Genomic DNA, 17917 nt, shown 5'->3' on the forward strand with positions numbered 1-17917 from the left:
ACTGCTGAATCCTCCTCCTTGGAGTTGTTTACATTCCTGAGTCAAGGGAAAAAAACTGCACTTCAAGGCTGAGCCCGCCTGGGGCCCCTTTCTAATCTACACCTATCCACAGTCAGGAACCTCCTCCATCTTCCAAGTCCTCTCAGAAATGACAGCAGTCTTGCAGTGATATCTGCTAGCTTCTTCAGTGCAGCCCAACCACTGCAGTGACTCTCTATACAGCCAGTTGTCTTAAGTGATCTGTAACTCCATCTTCCTCTGGTTAGGACTGTTAGTAGGCCTAGGGACATCAGAGGTCTCAGGGAAAACTTTACCAGTGAAAATGAGGCAAAAAATGGGAGTCCCTTGGGCTTTTCCATGTCTTGTCTCTAGTTCCCCTACCCCTCTGGGCAGTGGGACCATAATTTCTTTACCTTTCCTTCTACTGCTAAGGTACTTAGAGAAGCCTCTTAACTGCTTTTCATATCCTTTGCTAGTTTCACCTAACTCCCTTCCTGCATTTCAGGCAACATCTCTTTGTTCTGGGTACCTTGTACCTCCTGCCTCCTTTTTGTGTTTGAGTTGGCTGAGCTCTCCATCTGTGCTGGCTTGCAGAACTTTTCACACATAGGAAATGACTATTGGCATTTTGAGGGGGTTGTGGGTTGGCAATCAAGCAATCAGTCAATTTTGAGGTTTGGAATTAGACTGAAACTCATCTTTTTCTTTTTTTTTTTTTCCCTAAAAAGGCAAAAAAACTATATTTGAACGTTGTCAGAACCTGAGACTGAACACAGGAAGCCTAGGTGCAAAGGGATAGACAATAAAAAGAATGCTTGAGATGTTACCTTGATAAGTTTGGAAAAACGTGATGAAATCCTAGTGCTCATAACCAGCAGAGCCTTTGCTGCTACTGTGAACATGGTGCTTTCAGTTCCACTTGTGTTGGTCAGAGGTGGGAACCAAGGGCTGAGTTGAGGGAGAAGGCCTGAAGAGCATCTCTGCCCACACTTCCAGTGCCTGAGCAGCAACAGCTGCTGGGCTTTGATTTTGTTTACACTTAACCTTTAAGCACTGTTTAATCCAGAAATGCAGATGTTGTGGTTGTGCTATTTATTAAAAACAACCTTTGAGCCATGTGAAAGTTAACAAATAAGAGCAAGTGCTTCTTCACTTGCCCCTCAGGGTTCTGGAATTCCCACTGACTTCTTCTATGTCTTGCTAGCCAAGCCATGGCCACTCTGCACTAAGGGTCACAATCTCTTTCCTCAGCAATCTCTATAGCCCAAGGAAAATCTTCAGCTACAGAATTTTCCTGCCTCTCCTTGCAGGAGGGAGGATACCTAACTGCATGTGAAGCAGTCTTTGCATGCCTGTTGACTGCCTTTGATGAACACTAGTGTTTCCAGAAGAGTTACTGTGCTGGCAGCCCAACAGCTCCTGCTGATGTCCAGCATTGCTTAGTATTTCACCCCTTTGTTTAACTGAATTAATTCACCGTGGAATAGGAATGTTGAGGAATAGCTGAAATTTTTGGGCTTTATCCCCTAGGCACTAAATTATGCCTAGCTACCAAGAAAGGAATTTAACTGAAGTGAGCCTGCATCTAAAGAGTACATGTTGTGTAACTAAATATGCAGCCATCGTGCTAGTGCTAATTGAGAACAAACAGCTTTACCACACAGTTGCAACTCAATAGCCAGATACTCTGTCGCTAGTTACCACAAGTCAAACTCAAGTTTAATACCTGCAACACTGCCTGATGCTGAAAATGAGGACAGGGCAAAAAGTATTCAAGACACATAGTCCCCATGGACTTTTTCAGCAAGTGACTCTAGGAGCTGTCTCTTAAGAATCCCATCAGCATACAGGACTCATCCAAAATGCTATCTCCTACCATGTAAGGAGGATACAGCAGCCTGCTTCACAGGCCCCTGCCAGGTGACATCCATCAGTGCTGTTGTGTTTGCCTTTCCTTGGAGTGCACTGCACCTGGGTCCTGCTGGGGATCTGACAGGATGCAGCAGTGCAGCTCTCCTGCACTGTCTGAACAGCTGCAATCACAAGCTGTAAAAAAGCTGCTCTCAACTAAGCAATGAAAGCCAGGATGAGATGTCCAAGTTTTTGTGTTCCACGCTTAGCTGAGTAGAAAATACATTTATTTTAGAAATTAATAAAAAAAAAAAAAAAAAAGCATCCCTCTTGCTATGTATTTGCAGGCCACATTCCAGGTAGTGAGAGCTCTGCATGCCCTCTATCCTAAAGGTATCCTCTGTTAAGCTGAGTTAGCTCCACAGTGATTGTACAGGATTAGCTGAAACAGGAGTCTTAAAACCTGTGGCAGGTCCTCACAGGTCTGAGCAGGGACAGGGTGCTAGTGGAATGGTACCACATCACATGGCTACCTTCTAAATGTTCACCTGAGTAAGTGGGTTTAAGGAAGGAGGGGCTTTTCCATCCTAGCCAACACTTGAGGTAGCTTGAGTCAGGTAAAGGCAGCACCATCACCTCAAGGCATCCCGGCCCACTGGCTGACGTGAGGAGCTTGCACAGTAGTGAGCCATGGGGAAACAGGGCTCTACTAACCATAGCAGGTGAAGTCTGCATGGTTTAGGGAAGAAGTGAGCTATAACGCTGACCCAGGATTTAACATGTTTTATTTACTGTTAAAGAGTGAAGGTTGCCTCACATTCACGTGGCTGCAGTCCTCTCTCAGTGCTGTGAAGGCCACTTTAAGACTTGCTGCTCTGTTCTCATCTCATCAATGTAGATGAAACCTCTTTGCCAACACCCATCCACTTGCATTTGTTGCTGCATTTCTACACTGAGTTTGCCAGCCAGTATCTTGACAAGATCAACACAAGATCTTAAGGAAGTACATTTATCACTCGTTTCTGGTAATCTTGAGGAAATGGTTTTATAAGACATATTCTTTGTCAAAACGCTACACAAAATGGAAATGGGGTTTTGTTCAATCAAAATAATCTTCTATATCAATATCTGGATTGAGGAGATCTTCACCATAGGCTGAAAGGTCCATTTGATTTAAAATTAAGTTTTCAAAGGTTTCTTCCAAGTCTGTTTCACCTATCAGCACAGCTCCCATCATTCTGCCATTCTGCATCACCACTTTAACATACTCTTGTCCCTTGGTACACCTCAGCATCAGTTCATGGTCTAAACCCAAGCCTTGAGCATTGTATTTTCCCAAAACCACCACCTAACAGAAGAAAAAACAAAAAACACTCATGAGAACGCTGCAGTGGCTTTTAGTGTTTCTATTGATAACAGTTCTAAGCTTTAAATGACTAATGCAAACAGGGAACTATTTGTCCCTGGGGAATATCCCCCTTCAACAGAATTTAAAATCTTCATCTTGAAATATCATTCACAACCCCTAGTAATGACCCAGAGAGCATGCTGAAATGTGTGAAATTTATCCATTAACAGAAATTTACTGAAATGGGCAATGAAAAGATGCAAAGCAGATCAGTCACCAAATAAAATTTGTCATATATATAGATCTTTGTCCTCTTCAGTTTCAGCACTCAAAGTTAGTATGAATGGAGAAAACCTAAACTAATGATGATTATACAGAGCAAACTGGTTTGTTCCTATTAAAGCATCTGCTCAGTATTAGGGAGGGAATACAAACAGCACTTTGTGTTACTCTGTGGATCAGCGCTATTGGACTTTACCTTGTAATTGAAAAACTTCGTAACGTGAGCAAACAGTTCAAAGCAGAAATCCATATCAATAGATTCCCCTGAAGTATCTGCAGCCATGCATTTTGCTGCATACCATCCCATCTGCCTGGCTTGAGTCCACAGCCTCATCTGAAAAAAAACACTACCATCAGAAGACTTTACAAGCACAGATCTGTGTCAGTGTGCAGTGCCCCACGCTCACAGCTCTCAGCAGTGCATAGGATGGATTTGCATTGCACTCAGCTTTCAGCCAGAGAGGGAGCTGCCTGTCATCAACGCATCTGTGATTACAGAATCACAGCACAGTTTGCATTGGTAGGGAACTCCACAGGTAATCTAGTCCAGCCCCACTGCAGTCAACAGGAACATCCTCCACCAGATCAGGTTGCCCAGAGCCTTGTTGAACCTGACCTCAACAGTCTCCAAAGATGGGGGCTCAACTACCTTGCTGGGCAACCTGTTGCAGTGTTCCAGCACCCTCCTGGTGCAGAACTTGTTCCTAACAACCAATCTAAATCTGCTCTTTTCTCATTTCCAACCATTGCCCCTCGTCCTATCACTGCAGGCCTTTGTAAACAGTCCCTCTGCAGCCTTCTTGTAAGTCCCCTTTAGGTAGTGGAAGGCTGCTATTAAGTTTCTCTGGAGCATTCTCTTCTCTAGGCTGAACAACCCCAGCTTCCTCAGCCTGTCCTTGGAGAGGTGCTCCAGCTCCCCAGTCATTCTCATGGCCCTCCTCTGGACCCACTCCAGCAGGTCCATGTTCTTCCTTTGTTGAGGGCTCTAGAGCTGTTGGTCAGTTCCTGCCCCAATGACACTTCCTTCTCTCCTGCCTCTGCAGCAGTGCATGACTGACTTTGTAGATCAGACCACCGCTGAGCTCCTATGATTTGTTTTACCTGATGCCATACTGGACTAGGTTCCCACGATGCTGTGCAGATATCTCCAGCTGCATATATATCTGGCAGGGATGTGTGCATGTGTTTATCTACTTTCAGACCTCCATCTTCACCTACAGCAAACTAAAGTATTTGCACAGATCAGCAGTAAGAAAAATAATCATTTAAACTAAGTAATTCAACGTCATCTGTGTTAAGCAGTCATCTCAATTGTTACTTTATAAGGGCAGACTTCTAAAAAAATTTAGTAAACTCACAGTTCTGTTTAATCAAAGCATGGAATCATAAAATAGTTTGGATTGGAAGAGACCTCCAAAGATCATCTAGCCCAACTCCCCTGCTGTGACCAGGGACATCCTCCACTAGATCAGGCTGCCCAGAGCCCTGTCAAGCCTGACCTTGAATATCTCAAAGGATGGGGCCTCAACTACCTCCCTCAGCAATCTGTTGCAGTGTTCTACCACTCTCATGGCAAAGAACTTTTTCCTAACATCCAATCTAAATCTTCTCTCATTTCAAACCATTGCCCCTCATCCTATTGCTGCAGGCCTTTGGAAACAGTCCCTTTGCAGCTTTCTTGTAGGCCCCCTTCAGGTACTGGAAGGTTGCTGTAAGGTCTTCCCAGAGCCTTCTCTTCTCCAGGCTGAGCAACCTCAGCTCCCTCAGCCAGGTCCATTTTCTTCTTGTGTTGAGGGCACCAGAGCTGGACACAGTACTCCCATGTGAGGCCATACCTGCCTTATTTTGAAATGCTGTACAATGTTTCATGTCAGAGTAAAAGCATAAGTCAGATGAAGATACATAGTTCACCTGACTTAAAAAACAACTTCAACTCTGAAAGAAATCAGTATACTTACGTCATTGCCATCAAGAAATGGTTTAACATTTGGCACGACTCCAGTTGCACTGACAATAAAATTGCACCCATAAATTTTTCCATTAGTTAATTCCACATATACAGGCCACAGAACTGAAAAAAGGGAAAATTTTGCCCTGAGATTGTAATCAACAGAAGTTATTAGTATTATTAATGATGTTTTTAATATGTCAAGATAGAAAATAAAAAGAAATTTATCTATATCTGATTAGGTAGGGAAAAACAGAAATTATGAATGAATAAAAAGAAAATAATCAGAGGTTACCTATCACATTCCTTACCTTCACTCCAAGACTAGTAAAACATGAGATTTTGGAGCTTTGCCCCATGTCCTGCTGTTAATTTTCTCTGGAATTTTCCCTGAAGACCCTCATTTTTACAGGGGAAATACCATGTCCTGCCACTGCTTCAGACCTGTGGGATGTTCTCTGAACTATGCAATTGCAAAATATTCTTTTACATCTGTAAATTTACAGATGCAGAGGAAATGCCATGAAAGCAAACAGATTCTGGAATAGGCTGCCCAGGGAGGTTGTGGATACCTCCTCCCTGAGGGTCTTCTAGGCCAGGTTGGATGAAGCTTTGAGCAGCTGAGTTTACTTGTGAGGCATCCCTGCCCATGGTGGGGAGGTTGGAATAGATTATCTCTAAGGTCCCTTCCAACCCAAGCCATTCTATGATCAAAGATTTGGCTTCCTAGGATGTTATGCTGGAACTAACTGGCTATTAAAACAGTACTTTAAAGGCTAATTTTCATTCAGTGGAAGTTACAGATACAACTATTTATGAAACACTCAACCTTTTCTTCTACTTTCTTTGAAAGATTCAGTTTTGACACTAAAAGTTTTTGTTTCTGCTTAACTTCACTATTAGTAAATGATTTTATTAGACTATCGCAAGGAGGGAATATTCTGCATACAGGATTTGAGTGACTCTGTGGAAAAAGAGTCTGACTCATAACATTTTGTAATTTAATTGTAGCCCATAAATCACATTCTCAACTACTAGAAACTGCTCAAGCTCCAGTTAATTTCTAGAAATAAAGGATTTCTTTTCCAAATCTATTTGCTCTAAACCAGCAAACAAGATCAAACATATTCCAGCACTGCTTTATCTTCAACACATTACATCTAATCAGCATTGCTACCTACCCTCCTCTGGTTCTGCATTTTTCCCTTCCTTAGGAAAAGTCAAAGAATTCCGCTGCAGTTGTAGAAATTCTTGCTGCAGGTGTATTTTCTTTACTTCACACAGTATTTCAATGTGTACTTTATGAGAAAACTAAAGAAAGATCGACAAAATTGTAAACACAGTGCTTAGCAATAATAATATTTTTAAGAACAAGGATATTTTCACTTACTAAACCTCCCCCTGTTTCATCCTTAAGCACAACACATTAGCCAAGCTCTTTTCCTTTTGTGGTACAGATCTAACAACAGCAAGTGACAATTTACCTCTTTGTCAGCAGATGGTCCCTGAAATTCCAAGACAATCTAGATATTCAAGTTCTCCTGAGTTTACAGGAAGAGAATTCAGAACTTAGCACAACAGAAAAAAAGTAAACTCATCTTTTCTGTCTTTCAGGATTTCAACTACTTCATTTTTCCATCACAGATTACATTCTGGTAACAGTAAGTTTATGTTCTAAATGCTGTAAAAAGAAAATATATCCTGTTCCACCAACCTATGTTTCAGCCACTCCTATTCTGAACTTGAACTGGAAAGTTACCCATTTCTCTGAACTATTTTGTTGGTTCATGCCTTGAGCTATTTCATTCTCCACTACACAAACATTTCCACAACCTTCAACAGTCAAAACACCATCTATTAATCTGCTGAATATCCTAAACATCCTTTACTTGGTATTGTAAAGCCACTTCTGCCAAATCTAGGGCTGATCATGTTTGAAAGGTCGTTTTTTTTTTTTTTTAACTGCATGCAACAGATGTAAACCCCTAACAGCTTAGAAATTGATAAATGAAAACCTTGTAATAAAACTATGAAATATGAGAATTTTTGCTTTATTTCAAGCATTGAACTTGACAATGCTCATGTCCACCACTGATTTTGCATTTTATTATCGTCTGTGACAAGAGAGTGGTGTTCTCTGTACAAATCCTACTATGCTCTATTTTCTCACATAAGAAAACGTTGGTATGGCAGCTAAAATCAGCCCAACAAAGGTGCCACTGTTTCTGGTTAAAGCTAAGGCTGACAGCAGTCCTCCAGAAACATCAAACCAATATTTGTGTTACAATCTGAAGAGCTAAAGCCATGCCAGTGGAATTGACTAGTCCCCTAAAAATGCTGAATGTGATATTTCAAGTTTTCTCAACCTTACCCACTTAAAGCAACATTTAAACAAATGTGTAAGCAAGATTATAACCATACCTCTTTAGTTCCTTTAAGATCTAAGCCCTCATGCCAATCAGGGCCTAAGGCACTGCCTGGTTTGTCAGATGCTGCTATAGATCTTTCTTTTTCATCACTTCCTGAAGGAAAGAGATAAGGAGTGTCAGATTTAGTGTGCATCCTTCATTTCCTGCAGAATTCAGAACAAGGACTCAATTAAGAGAAATAGGTCTGGTTGCCCAAAGGGAAGGCAAAAGTGTGTAATCCCCAAAAACATTGATTTGCAGACAAATCAGCTCCAAGCCACTATTTTTAAACACCTTTAAACTTTATGCATTTCACTCTTCTTTGAAACAAGCATGCCACTGCAGACTCAGCTGCTTAATATCATTGCTAATACTCAAACTGATGTCTACCTGCTGGCAAATAGGCACTGTCCCCTCTGTTGCACCAAAGTGCAAATTCTAACATAGAATGATGCAAATGAAGAAATTTGGGTGCTTTTTGTGATGTTTAGGCTGGCTCTTTTGCAATTTATTCTTCCAACCTGAAGCCTAGAACCACACTCTTCTTTTTTGTTATTGCTTTGGTCATAAATCTGTTTATGTAATGTTTGTTCATGCATTTCTAGCTAGCTGTTGTTATTAAAACTGCTGTCTGACTGCATCTGTAGTAACATCCTGTGAGGGTTCACCTGGTCCTCCAGTAAGTTATTATAGAACTCCTTCCTGACGTAAGTCAGATGAACCATTAAAATGTTACAGAAAACACAAGTTCTTCAGTAGATGAAATACAGGAAATGAAATATAAACTTGGCATAGCTATAAACACATTTGTTGCAGTTTGTAACTGTCTGTATTACATGCTGTCAGGCATCTACAGAAATTCTGGATGGATTTTTAGATCGCACTCTGACTTCTGTTTTTATCACAGAAAAAGATGCTATTGATGGTAACAGCAAACCTTATTTATGGCCTGCTAAATTAACTGGTCTCAGGACTATTTTTAATATTAAATGCTGCTGCTGCAGTGTTAGGAGACTAAAACATCCTACCTTCCATTGTATACTTGGTTCTTTTACATTCAATTGGAGTCTCTCGGTTTTCACCCCTTAGCTTTGGAATGAGAAATTCCGCTGCTCCTGCATCAAAAAAGGTGTTCCCAATGGCTTTGTCTTTGATAGCCCAGATTACTTCACAGCCTTCAATTTCATACCTGTAGACATTTAAACAATGCATGAAGTAACAGACTACACAAAAAGGGTTCTGGCTCTTAGCAAACAAAACTAGAAGCATGTCAGGTTTCATTCCAAAAAGTTAGAAATATAAAATCTACAACTTTTAAATCTAGCAGATTCACTACTGCTTTTAAACACTACATCAGGAACCCATTAAAACAAACAAACAAACCCAAACACCTCTTCAAGCTGACAGGTCATAATTTCTCACCAGCACAACCTTGACTGAGCTGGGGTAGGAGGTGAGAGAAGGCAGATCAAAATTAAAATAATACAACTTAGTATTTCCTACTTTCCACAACAGCAAAAAAACCCAAAAAAGGTGCATTTTTGCCAGCTTGCCCACTGCTCCCACTGCTTAGAACAAGCATTTGAATCTTGTTTGCACTACCTGGTAGATGAGCTAGTAGAGACGTGGAGAGGACAAGTGCAAGTGAAAAAGTTAATGCCTGCAACGCAAACCAAGACCACACAATTGCATAGTATAGGTGGTTCTGTAATCTAGGAGTCTGCAGGACCCCATGATTCAGTATCATACTTGTGACAAAGGCCATATCAGACACGTCAGAAGCTTTGTCAAATTAGGCTGAGTGCAAGATAAGCTGCCTCTTCATTCCTGTTACAACTTCGTAACTTAAACATTGCCCTTAATAGTCTTAACAGAAATCTGTTGGTGCCAGATCACAAAAACGCTGCATGTTCTTGCTATCTATGTGTCAAAGCTTCTTCTGATGCACCAGTAAGCACCACTGTACTTGAAAAAAGTTATTTTAATCAATTTTCCAACTAAATGCCTTAAAGCTACAATTTTGTAGCTTTAAAGTCATGCAAACTAGACTTAACACTGCATTGTTAAAGATTCTGTTTACATCTATACCTTTAAAACTTAGTTGTTTACTTACACTAACTCGAGTGCAATCCCACCATTTCCTACCACTACTATTCTCTCAGCTTGAGCCAAATTCTTCTGAAAAGCCTGTATTAAAAAAAGTGAAAAAGTCAAACAACTTACATCATATGTTCCTTCACGCTCATCAACTATATCCTTTTCAGTATTTTCTTACCCTCTTAGTCTTCTTACTTTGAATTTCTCAGATTAACGACACGCATTTACTTAGACTAAGGTCTGTTAGAGAAGCTAATGAGAGCTGTGTAAGGGATGAAGTTATTGATACAGACTTACAAGTCTTCAACTGAGACAGAAGTAACTACATTTAAGCAAATCCAAGACAGTGTTAATAGAATCCCAGAGACATCTCTGTGCGAGAGACCATTAGCATTGTGCTATCTATTAATCCAGTTTTATCACAACTTGCATAGCTTTCACAGGCATTTGTGTAATGGCAAAAAGGCAAAGATACAGAAATTGAGGAAAGATACAGAACCTGCTGATCAGAAACCCGGAATTTAAAAAATAGTAAATTGTAGCAAATCTGAGAAACAAGTTAATTTGTGCAAAAAAACCTTTCAAAAGAAACAAGTCTCCAAATCTCATCTAAGTTTCACCCTAGTGGTGAGAGGAAACAAAGAACAAACCCCAAAGCAACAAAATACAGCCAAGACAGCATTTTTAGATCATAGCAGATCCTTACACTTCAAGGATCTGCTTTCAAAGAAATCAAGAACCATGACAATCACACCAACTATCAACTATGAAAATAATGTTCATCCACACTTTCAGTTTACCTAATTGGTACAGCACCTAAACAGTAAAGAGCAGGAAAACTGTAGTGCTTCAACCTATTCAAAGAAGGACACTGAAGTTGTATCGGAGGGGACTGGATAATGCAACCAATCACAATTAAAAACAAACAAAAAGTAGCAAGGATTTTCAGACTCATTCAAAGTTCAACATCAGTTTTGACAAGTGATAGCCTGCTGTCAGTCTACTCTTTCCCAGTGGCCAACAGTAGATGCTCATCCAGAAGGTGACAAACACAGGAAAATGCTGTCCTGAACATGGCTCAGGTGGCATCTTTCTCTTCAATTCAGACAAGATAAATTTATCAAAACCTGTCTTTTTTTGTGTGTGTTTGTATCTTCCTTCTCCTATTTATTTTTTAAACTCAGGCAAACTGTTAGCATCCACAAAACTTTCATAGTTTCACTTCAGTTTGCTGGAAAAAGTAATTCCTTGTTTATTCTCAAGGTCAGATTTCATTTGATGAATTACAGCGCTTATGTTACGGAGAAGCAGGGTTCACTTTCACCATCCCTCCTCTAACTCTGAAGACTTACAGCAGCAAAACCTCACATTGCGCTTCCAAGCTGAAGCTCTAGTCTGTGAAGTCACTGCTTATGTGAAAACTTCTCCGTATCTTTGACTATAACTGTACCTCTTTCTGTAAGATGAGGAAAAGATAAGGTAGAAACAGAAAAAATTCCTTCAGTAGCTCTTAACTGTAAGAAGTAGCCCTTTGTACCATGTACCAGATACAACCTCTCATGGTGCTGTCTGCTTCATGTTTATATTTCCAGACTGGCCTCTGCCTGGAGGTCAGAAGATCATCATTTATTCTAGATTATCATTTTAGAAGTAGTGTCTATGGGCTAGCTATAAAATTCATAAATTTAGGGACTAATTAATTTATTTAATGGCATTTTAAGGCTCTTTCTCTGCTACTGAAAGGGTTCCTAATTAAGGATATATAATAACAAATATAATCTCATGTTTCTCCATTTCACTTAATTATCATATTCAGTATTTTGCATCAGAAGCAAGAATATCATACACTTAATATTCTATTAACTTACTATGTTCAAAACATTTACCTCTGCACTGTCAGTATCCCGGATTCCTAATACATATGGATTCCCTTCCAAAATTAATTTTGGTTTTGCTCCAGCACACAGGCAAAGTTTGTCATATACATATTCTTTCCCATCTTCAGTGAGAACTTTCTGTTAAAAGGAAAAAACCTATTGGAGACATCTAAGAGAACATAATTTTTTGTTTTTTCCTTTATGTCATAGCATTTTGCAGATATTAAAACCTGTAACTGGCTACTTAAAAAGCAAGCCTTTGCTGATTGCCATTAATTTGCATTACTTACAAGCCTAAGTATATGACATTATATGACTGGTAAAACTGGTACACGGGGCACACAAAGGCAGGTGAAACAAAGATGACCACATGGTGGCACTCTGCACTCACTAGCTGTACCCCACTCCATTCAGAGATGCAAACCTGTACACTACTATACCTTAGCAATTAAGAATCTCATTCCAAACGTTTCAACAACGATAGACCTATGCTAACTAGGCATAGGCTAAAATACCCTTCAGAAAGACTGCAAATTCCATTCTTTGCTAAAGAAGATGGGCAGGCACTACACAAGCTACATCATTGTGAAATAGGTAATGCTTACATTTTAACACTTTATGGCTGACTTCGTTGTTTTCCAGACCAGAAGTTAAATAGTTGATAGTGGTTTTGCACTATAAAGTGCAACTAGTTTATAGTGGTTTTCCATATACATGAAATATTTATGTCCACAGAGATAAACCTAAACTAAAACACCATTACAATAATGACCTAAGAATATCGTTACCTCCAGAATATTAGCAGAATATAACTGGAATCATATCTCGGTGACTTAAAATGAGCAAACCCAGTTTTTGGATCTGAATAGAAGGTTTTGACCATGCCAAAGTCAGAAATAACATGTTGAGTTGAAAGAGATGCTAAGAAGGATCTATACATACTGTACAATGCTCCTATTTGCAACCTGTTTCCTGCTACAAAGAAAGATAAAAAGGTGGAAATGTTGATTCCTTCAAGAATTTTTTTTTTCTTATCATGACATTCTAATATCTTGATCTCTGTAGCAACACACAGTAGCTCAGGAATCTGACAGCTCTTCAACCAAGGGCTGCAGAAATTTTCAGATACCTATACTGATAGACAGGATTGGTTTCACTGACTGTTTTCCCTCCTATGCCAATCGGGTATTCAATGTAATATTTCTAAGGCATCGAAGATTTAAATCTAAAAGATACAGCTTCTTAATTAACAAGTCTCTTTAAATCTAAAATTTGCCCCCCTATATATCTCTACTTGAACAACAGTGTGATAAGTAAAATTAAAGTTAGGAAGTATTTTCTCATAATCTGGCAATTTAACACTTGAATAGCCAGAATGTTGTTTAACAGAATTTGACATCCCAAAGATTCATCTGTTTCTTAGATTAGTTTTTGAATAAATCATTTGGGAAAAAAAAAACCAAAGAAACAAACAACACATAAAAGTAAAAAAGAAAAAGTTTCCTTACATGTTCATCACTTTTCAACTGCTTTACTCCGGACTGTATAACTTTAATATTGGGATATCGTTTTTCTAATAGAGAACTTGGTTGCTCTTCTACATCAAATTCCTCAAGTGCTTTGGAGACCTATAAGAAGAAGAGAGGTATTTAAAATATTAAAAATTTATCTCTCTCTTAAATATTTTCTTTCTTATTTTTTTTCTTTTTAGTTGGAATATAACAAAGGAAAACATCAGGCCCATTGCAAATAGGCTATGGTCTCATAGGCCTTGGAAGAAGATTTCTGCTGTTAAAGCACACAGAGTTATCTCTGAGTTTATCCATGTGCACTTGCTTGTAGTTTTCTGCTATCTCTGTTGATGTTGTAATTCTCAGGAATCAGGATTTGAGATTTTTGTAATGGGATTAAGAAATACTGAAGTTCTGCATTCAGCCAGATACCTGTTTCCTGCCTTGGGCTACTGTGCAGTTAGACCACAGCAATTAATTTTGGCAGCACTAAATTATAATCTTTAATTCCTGTTCATTAAAATCCAAGAACACTTTTAACACTCTGCAGCACTTTTGTTCACAACTTTGACAAGTAGAAGGATTTCAGAAAGTTCATAAACTTCCTGCTGAGACATAACAACATTCTGTAGTTTTTCAGCAGCATGATCATGAGCCAGCAATGTGCACTTGTGGCCAAGAAGGCAAATGGCATCTGGGGTGTGGCCAGGTCAAGGGAGTTTCTCCTCCACCTCTATTCTGCCCTGGTGAGGCCTCATCTGGTATATTGTGTCCAGTTCTGGGCTCCCCAGTTCAAGAAGGACCGGGACTTGCTGGAGAGGGTACAGCAAAGGGCTACAAAGATGCTGAGGGGACTGGAACATCTCCCTTATGAGGAAAGGCTGAGAATTGGGTCTTTTTACTCTGGAAAAGAGCAAACTGAGGGGGGATCTCATCAATGGTGATCAATACTTCAAGGGTAGGTGTCAGGAGGATGGGATCAGTCATTTTCCGGTGGTGCCCAGTGATAGTACAAGGGGTAATGGGCACAGACTTGAACATAAGATGACCCATCTAAACATGAGGAGGAACTTCTTGGAGCCCTGGAACAGGCTGCCCAGAGAGGTGGTGAGGTCTCCATCTCTGGAGACATTCAAAACCCAGCTGGACTGTGTTCCTGTGTGACCTTCTCTAGGTGACCCCGCTTTGGCAGGATGGTAGGTCTCAAAGATCTCCAACCCCTATCATTCTGTGATTCTGTGAAAATACCTCATCAGTCCTACTAACACCACTGCAGTCACATTAATGTGAAAACAATTTCAAAATCATAAGCATTTTCAACATTATGTTCTAAGGCACATTTACAAACTTCTGAAGAAGTCTTACCATAAGAAAAATTAAGTATCTCTTACCTGTTTGAAGTTTGTTACAGCTTTTATAAGTGGAGAAGCTGTTACTAAAAAAATGTCTTCTGATGGGAAATCCAGGGCCAGCTGGTAAAGAAATGGAAATTATGATGAGTGAATGCAGTTATCAATAGATTTTGACTTAAGACTTAATAAAAGTATTGGTGAAAAGTAATAGGTCTTACTACATTAGTTTTGTACAATCCTATTAGATAACCAGTACTTCAAGATTATGAAATCTGGTAATGACTGAAATGAACAGAATCTGGAAAGTCAAGATTTCATTTCACTGCAGCCATGGCATAAATGACTACTGACAAGATTATTCTCACAGTGTTTTAAAAACCAACTGTAGGAACAGACTATGATCCCATGGGATTTATGGAGACACCAAGTTGCTGGACACACCTTGTGTATTGCAGAGCAGTGACTAATTGTTCACAACTTTCATTTTGGCAGAGCAAATTCTGATTCCTATTGACTATTTAAAATGTTCAGTAAAGCGATAAATTCATTATCATCTTCTGAGTGATAATGAATTTATTATACTAAGCACTTTGCTAAATGTGCTTCCTGCAGTTCTAAGAGATAAGGCAAGCCTCTGCCATCATAGAGCAATCTGATCTGGGTTTTCCAGGAAAAATATAAAGGTGAGAGAAAGGAAAGAGCATAAGAAGTGTGAATTAACAGCAGCAAGTGGCATTCTTTGTGAGCTTTGGAAGAAAACAAATCACAGAATCACAGAATGTTAGGGGTTGGAAGAGACCTTGAAAGATCATAGCATTTCAGTGTCTGTAGTACCAGTGGCCATATATTACATTAACCAAAAATAAATGGTAAAAACTAATAAATGGCAGAACCACTTCCATAGAGAATAGTATCAGTATTTTTTTGTAATTTAGTCTGTATGTAGCTTATACAATGTCAGAAATGAAGTATTACTTCATCACCAGAGAATAGATGCATCTGAAACAGTCTTTCAGTGGCTTTGTAATTTTAAGTAAGTAGGTATTCTTTACTGAACTACTACCCATATAATTTTATTCCACATTATAGGTACATAGTTACCTTTAGTTACAGTCATTTTTAAAAATCAAAACTGTTGACAACAAAAAAATGAGCAGATACCTTTTTAGAGTTTGGACAATCTCCACAGGTGTACAGCCCTAACATGGATCAAATAAATACAGAGCAATATTTATATAATGAGGAGCACATCAGATCAGCCTTCACCTTCGCTGCAGTACAATCCTCCATGGCTATAAGGGACAGTAATGCATGCAGTGCTTCTTCAAGTTTCTGGTAAGCTAATGTAAGATTGAGACTCAGGAAGTATTTGGTTACTTCATGAACCTCAAAAGGGGAGAAATGTAAGTAGAAAACGAAACAGTAGAAATAATGAAGTAGAAATAAGTGAATGAAACAAATGGAGTTCTTTACAAATACATATGAAATAGAAGAGGTAAATGAAATAACTAGAGCGCAGTAGAGAAACTGTAGTTAGCATGTTTCTTTAAGACAACATAGAATACAGCTGGAAAAAGACTAAATCTCAGATAAGGAGATGATGAATCATGGAAGGAAAGGTAAGAAATTGTGAACTAAGCAGTTTTATTGACAGTAAGAAAGAACAGAGAGTCTTCTAAACAATTACAAGTTTCACTAATGAGTCCACACCTCTGAGCATGCATGAACCTCGGGGTCAACTAGTAAACAGGCTGATAAAGAACATCAGAGCATCAGGGGGATTTTTCTTGAAGCCCCTTCCCCAGAATTTGCCAGAGGATGGGAGTGTGCATGAGAAAGAGACATTTGCCTATATTAGCATGAGCTGTGAAAGACTAATGAGTATGTTAGAGATTGCTGGGCAAAGCAATGAATATGTATTAATGTATATTTCCTAAGGCTGTATCCAAAATCTGCTCACTATTCATGAACTTTGTGAAATGCATCCAGCCATAAATAAATGCCTTTTTGCTCCCCACAACCTTCAGACTGGTCTTACAGAGTTTGAATCCGAGATTTTCAGAAACAGTATCAGCCTTCGCCTTAGCTGCAGTGCAATCCTCTATGGCCATAAGGGACAGTAATGCATGCAGTGCTCTTTCAAGTTTCTCGCCTCTTAACTAACATACAGAATGCCACCTTTCACACGTTACAAAGCTTCAATCCCCTTATGAAGCAGCGATAAAGCCTTATTAGTTTAGCTGCAGGACCGTTTTTATCTCTATAAATATTTCTGAAGAGGTTAAGTTATATACAACACTGTTTCCCTGAGGCAGATTTTGTTTGGGTTTGTTTTTTGTTTTTGTGTTTTTTTTTTTTCTGTTGGTTGGTTAGGTTAAGAGTCACAAGATTTTTGTAAAAAATTGGGAGGGAAGAGCAGAATAATTACTGTATAAATAGGAATAGTTAGGTAATTAGTGTATCAACCTGCGTACACCCTGAAATTACGATAACCCCACAAGTCTGGAAAGCATCCTCCGGGAGCCCAAGGCTGAAATACCGGCCTCAAGGGCGGAAGCGATCCCGTCTGCCCCAGCCGGAGCCGACACGGGCGACCGCAACTGATTCCCACGGTCGAAGCCACACACGGCGGAGGCGCCGTCCCCACCCGCGCCGGGCGGGGGGAGTCTCCGGCGGCTGGAGAGCGCGCGCATGCGCGAGGCGAGGCCGGGTGGCGCGACCCTTACCTTCTCCGCGCAGGTGACCCCTGCGATTCCTCCGCCCACCACCACGAACCGGCTCCGAGCAACGTCGGGAGCAGCCGCCATTTCCCCGCCTGCTCCCGAGCGCGTCGGCTGACGAAGGGAAAAAAAAATCGCAGATAATATCTCACTGCCGCGTTCACAATACAGCGCGGAAGACGGCTGCAGCAGCAGCCCTCCGCCTACGGCGCGCTCTAGCACCCAAACTTCCTCCGCTGGCGGTCCGCTCCGCCCGCGAGGTCCGGGATGGAGTGGGAGTGTCACGCCTCGCTCACCCGCCCAGTAACCCCACCCCAAAAAACAGAGATAGATAAAGCTGTCCAACGTGCCTATAGTCTGGTATGTACTGCTCAAAATGAGTTGAGGCTTTTGCAGTCTGATTTAAGAGTTTTTAGCATATCGCTAAGTATGATTTTCATTCCAAATCTGACCTTTGATTTTTTTTTTTTCCCCCTCTTGGAAGAAAGGGTAAGCTCTAAAAAGTTAAAACATAAAAGGATGC

At 40.1% G+C, this 17917-nt stretch overlaps 1 protein-coding gene across 2 annotated transcripts; it reads right to left on the reverse strand.

The window, feature by feature from the left end:
* Nucleotides 1-2950: 2950 nt before the first annotated feature.
* On the reverse strand, nucleotides 2951-17481 carry PYROXD1 (pyridine nucleotide-disulphide oxidoreductase domain 1). Of its 2 annotated transcripts, none has more exons than XM_054386910.1 (12): nucleotides 17401-17481; nucleotides 14714-14794; nucleotides 13320-13439; nucleotides 11821-11949; nucleotides 9951-10024; nucleotides 8866-9026; nucleotides 7851-7936; nucleotides 6611-6740; nucleotides 5440-5552; nucleotides 4583-4705; nucleotides 3678-3815; nucleotides 2951-3199 (listed from the first exon to the last, which is right to left on the reverse strand). In XM_054386910.1, the coding sequence occupies exons 1-12, from the start codon at nucleotides 17479-17481 to the stop codon at nucleotides 2951-2953; spliced, it is 1485 nt and encodes a 494-aa protein (XP_054242885.1). The 2 variants fall into 2 exon arrangements, with proteins under 2 accessions (XP_054242885.1, XP_054242884.1); XM_054386909.1 differs by having other exon boundaries at nucleotides 7851-7951.
* Between the last annotated feature and the right edge of the window lie 436 nt (nucleotides 17482-17917).

This window comes from Indicator indicator, chromosome 14 (assembly GCF_027791375.1).
Source record: "Indicator indicator isolate 239-I01 chromosome 14, UM_Iind_1.1, whole genome shotgun sequence".
NCBI lineage: Eukaryota > Metazoa > Chordata > Aves > Piciformes > Indicatoridae > Indicator > Indicator indicator.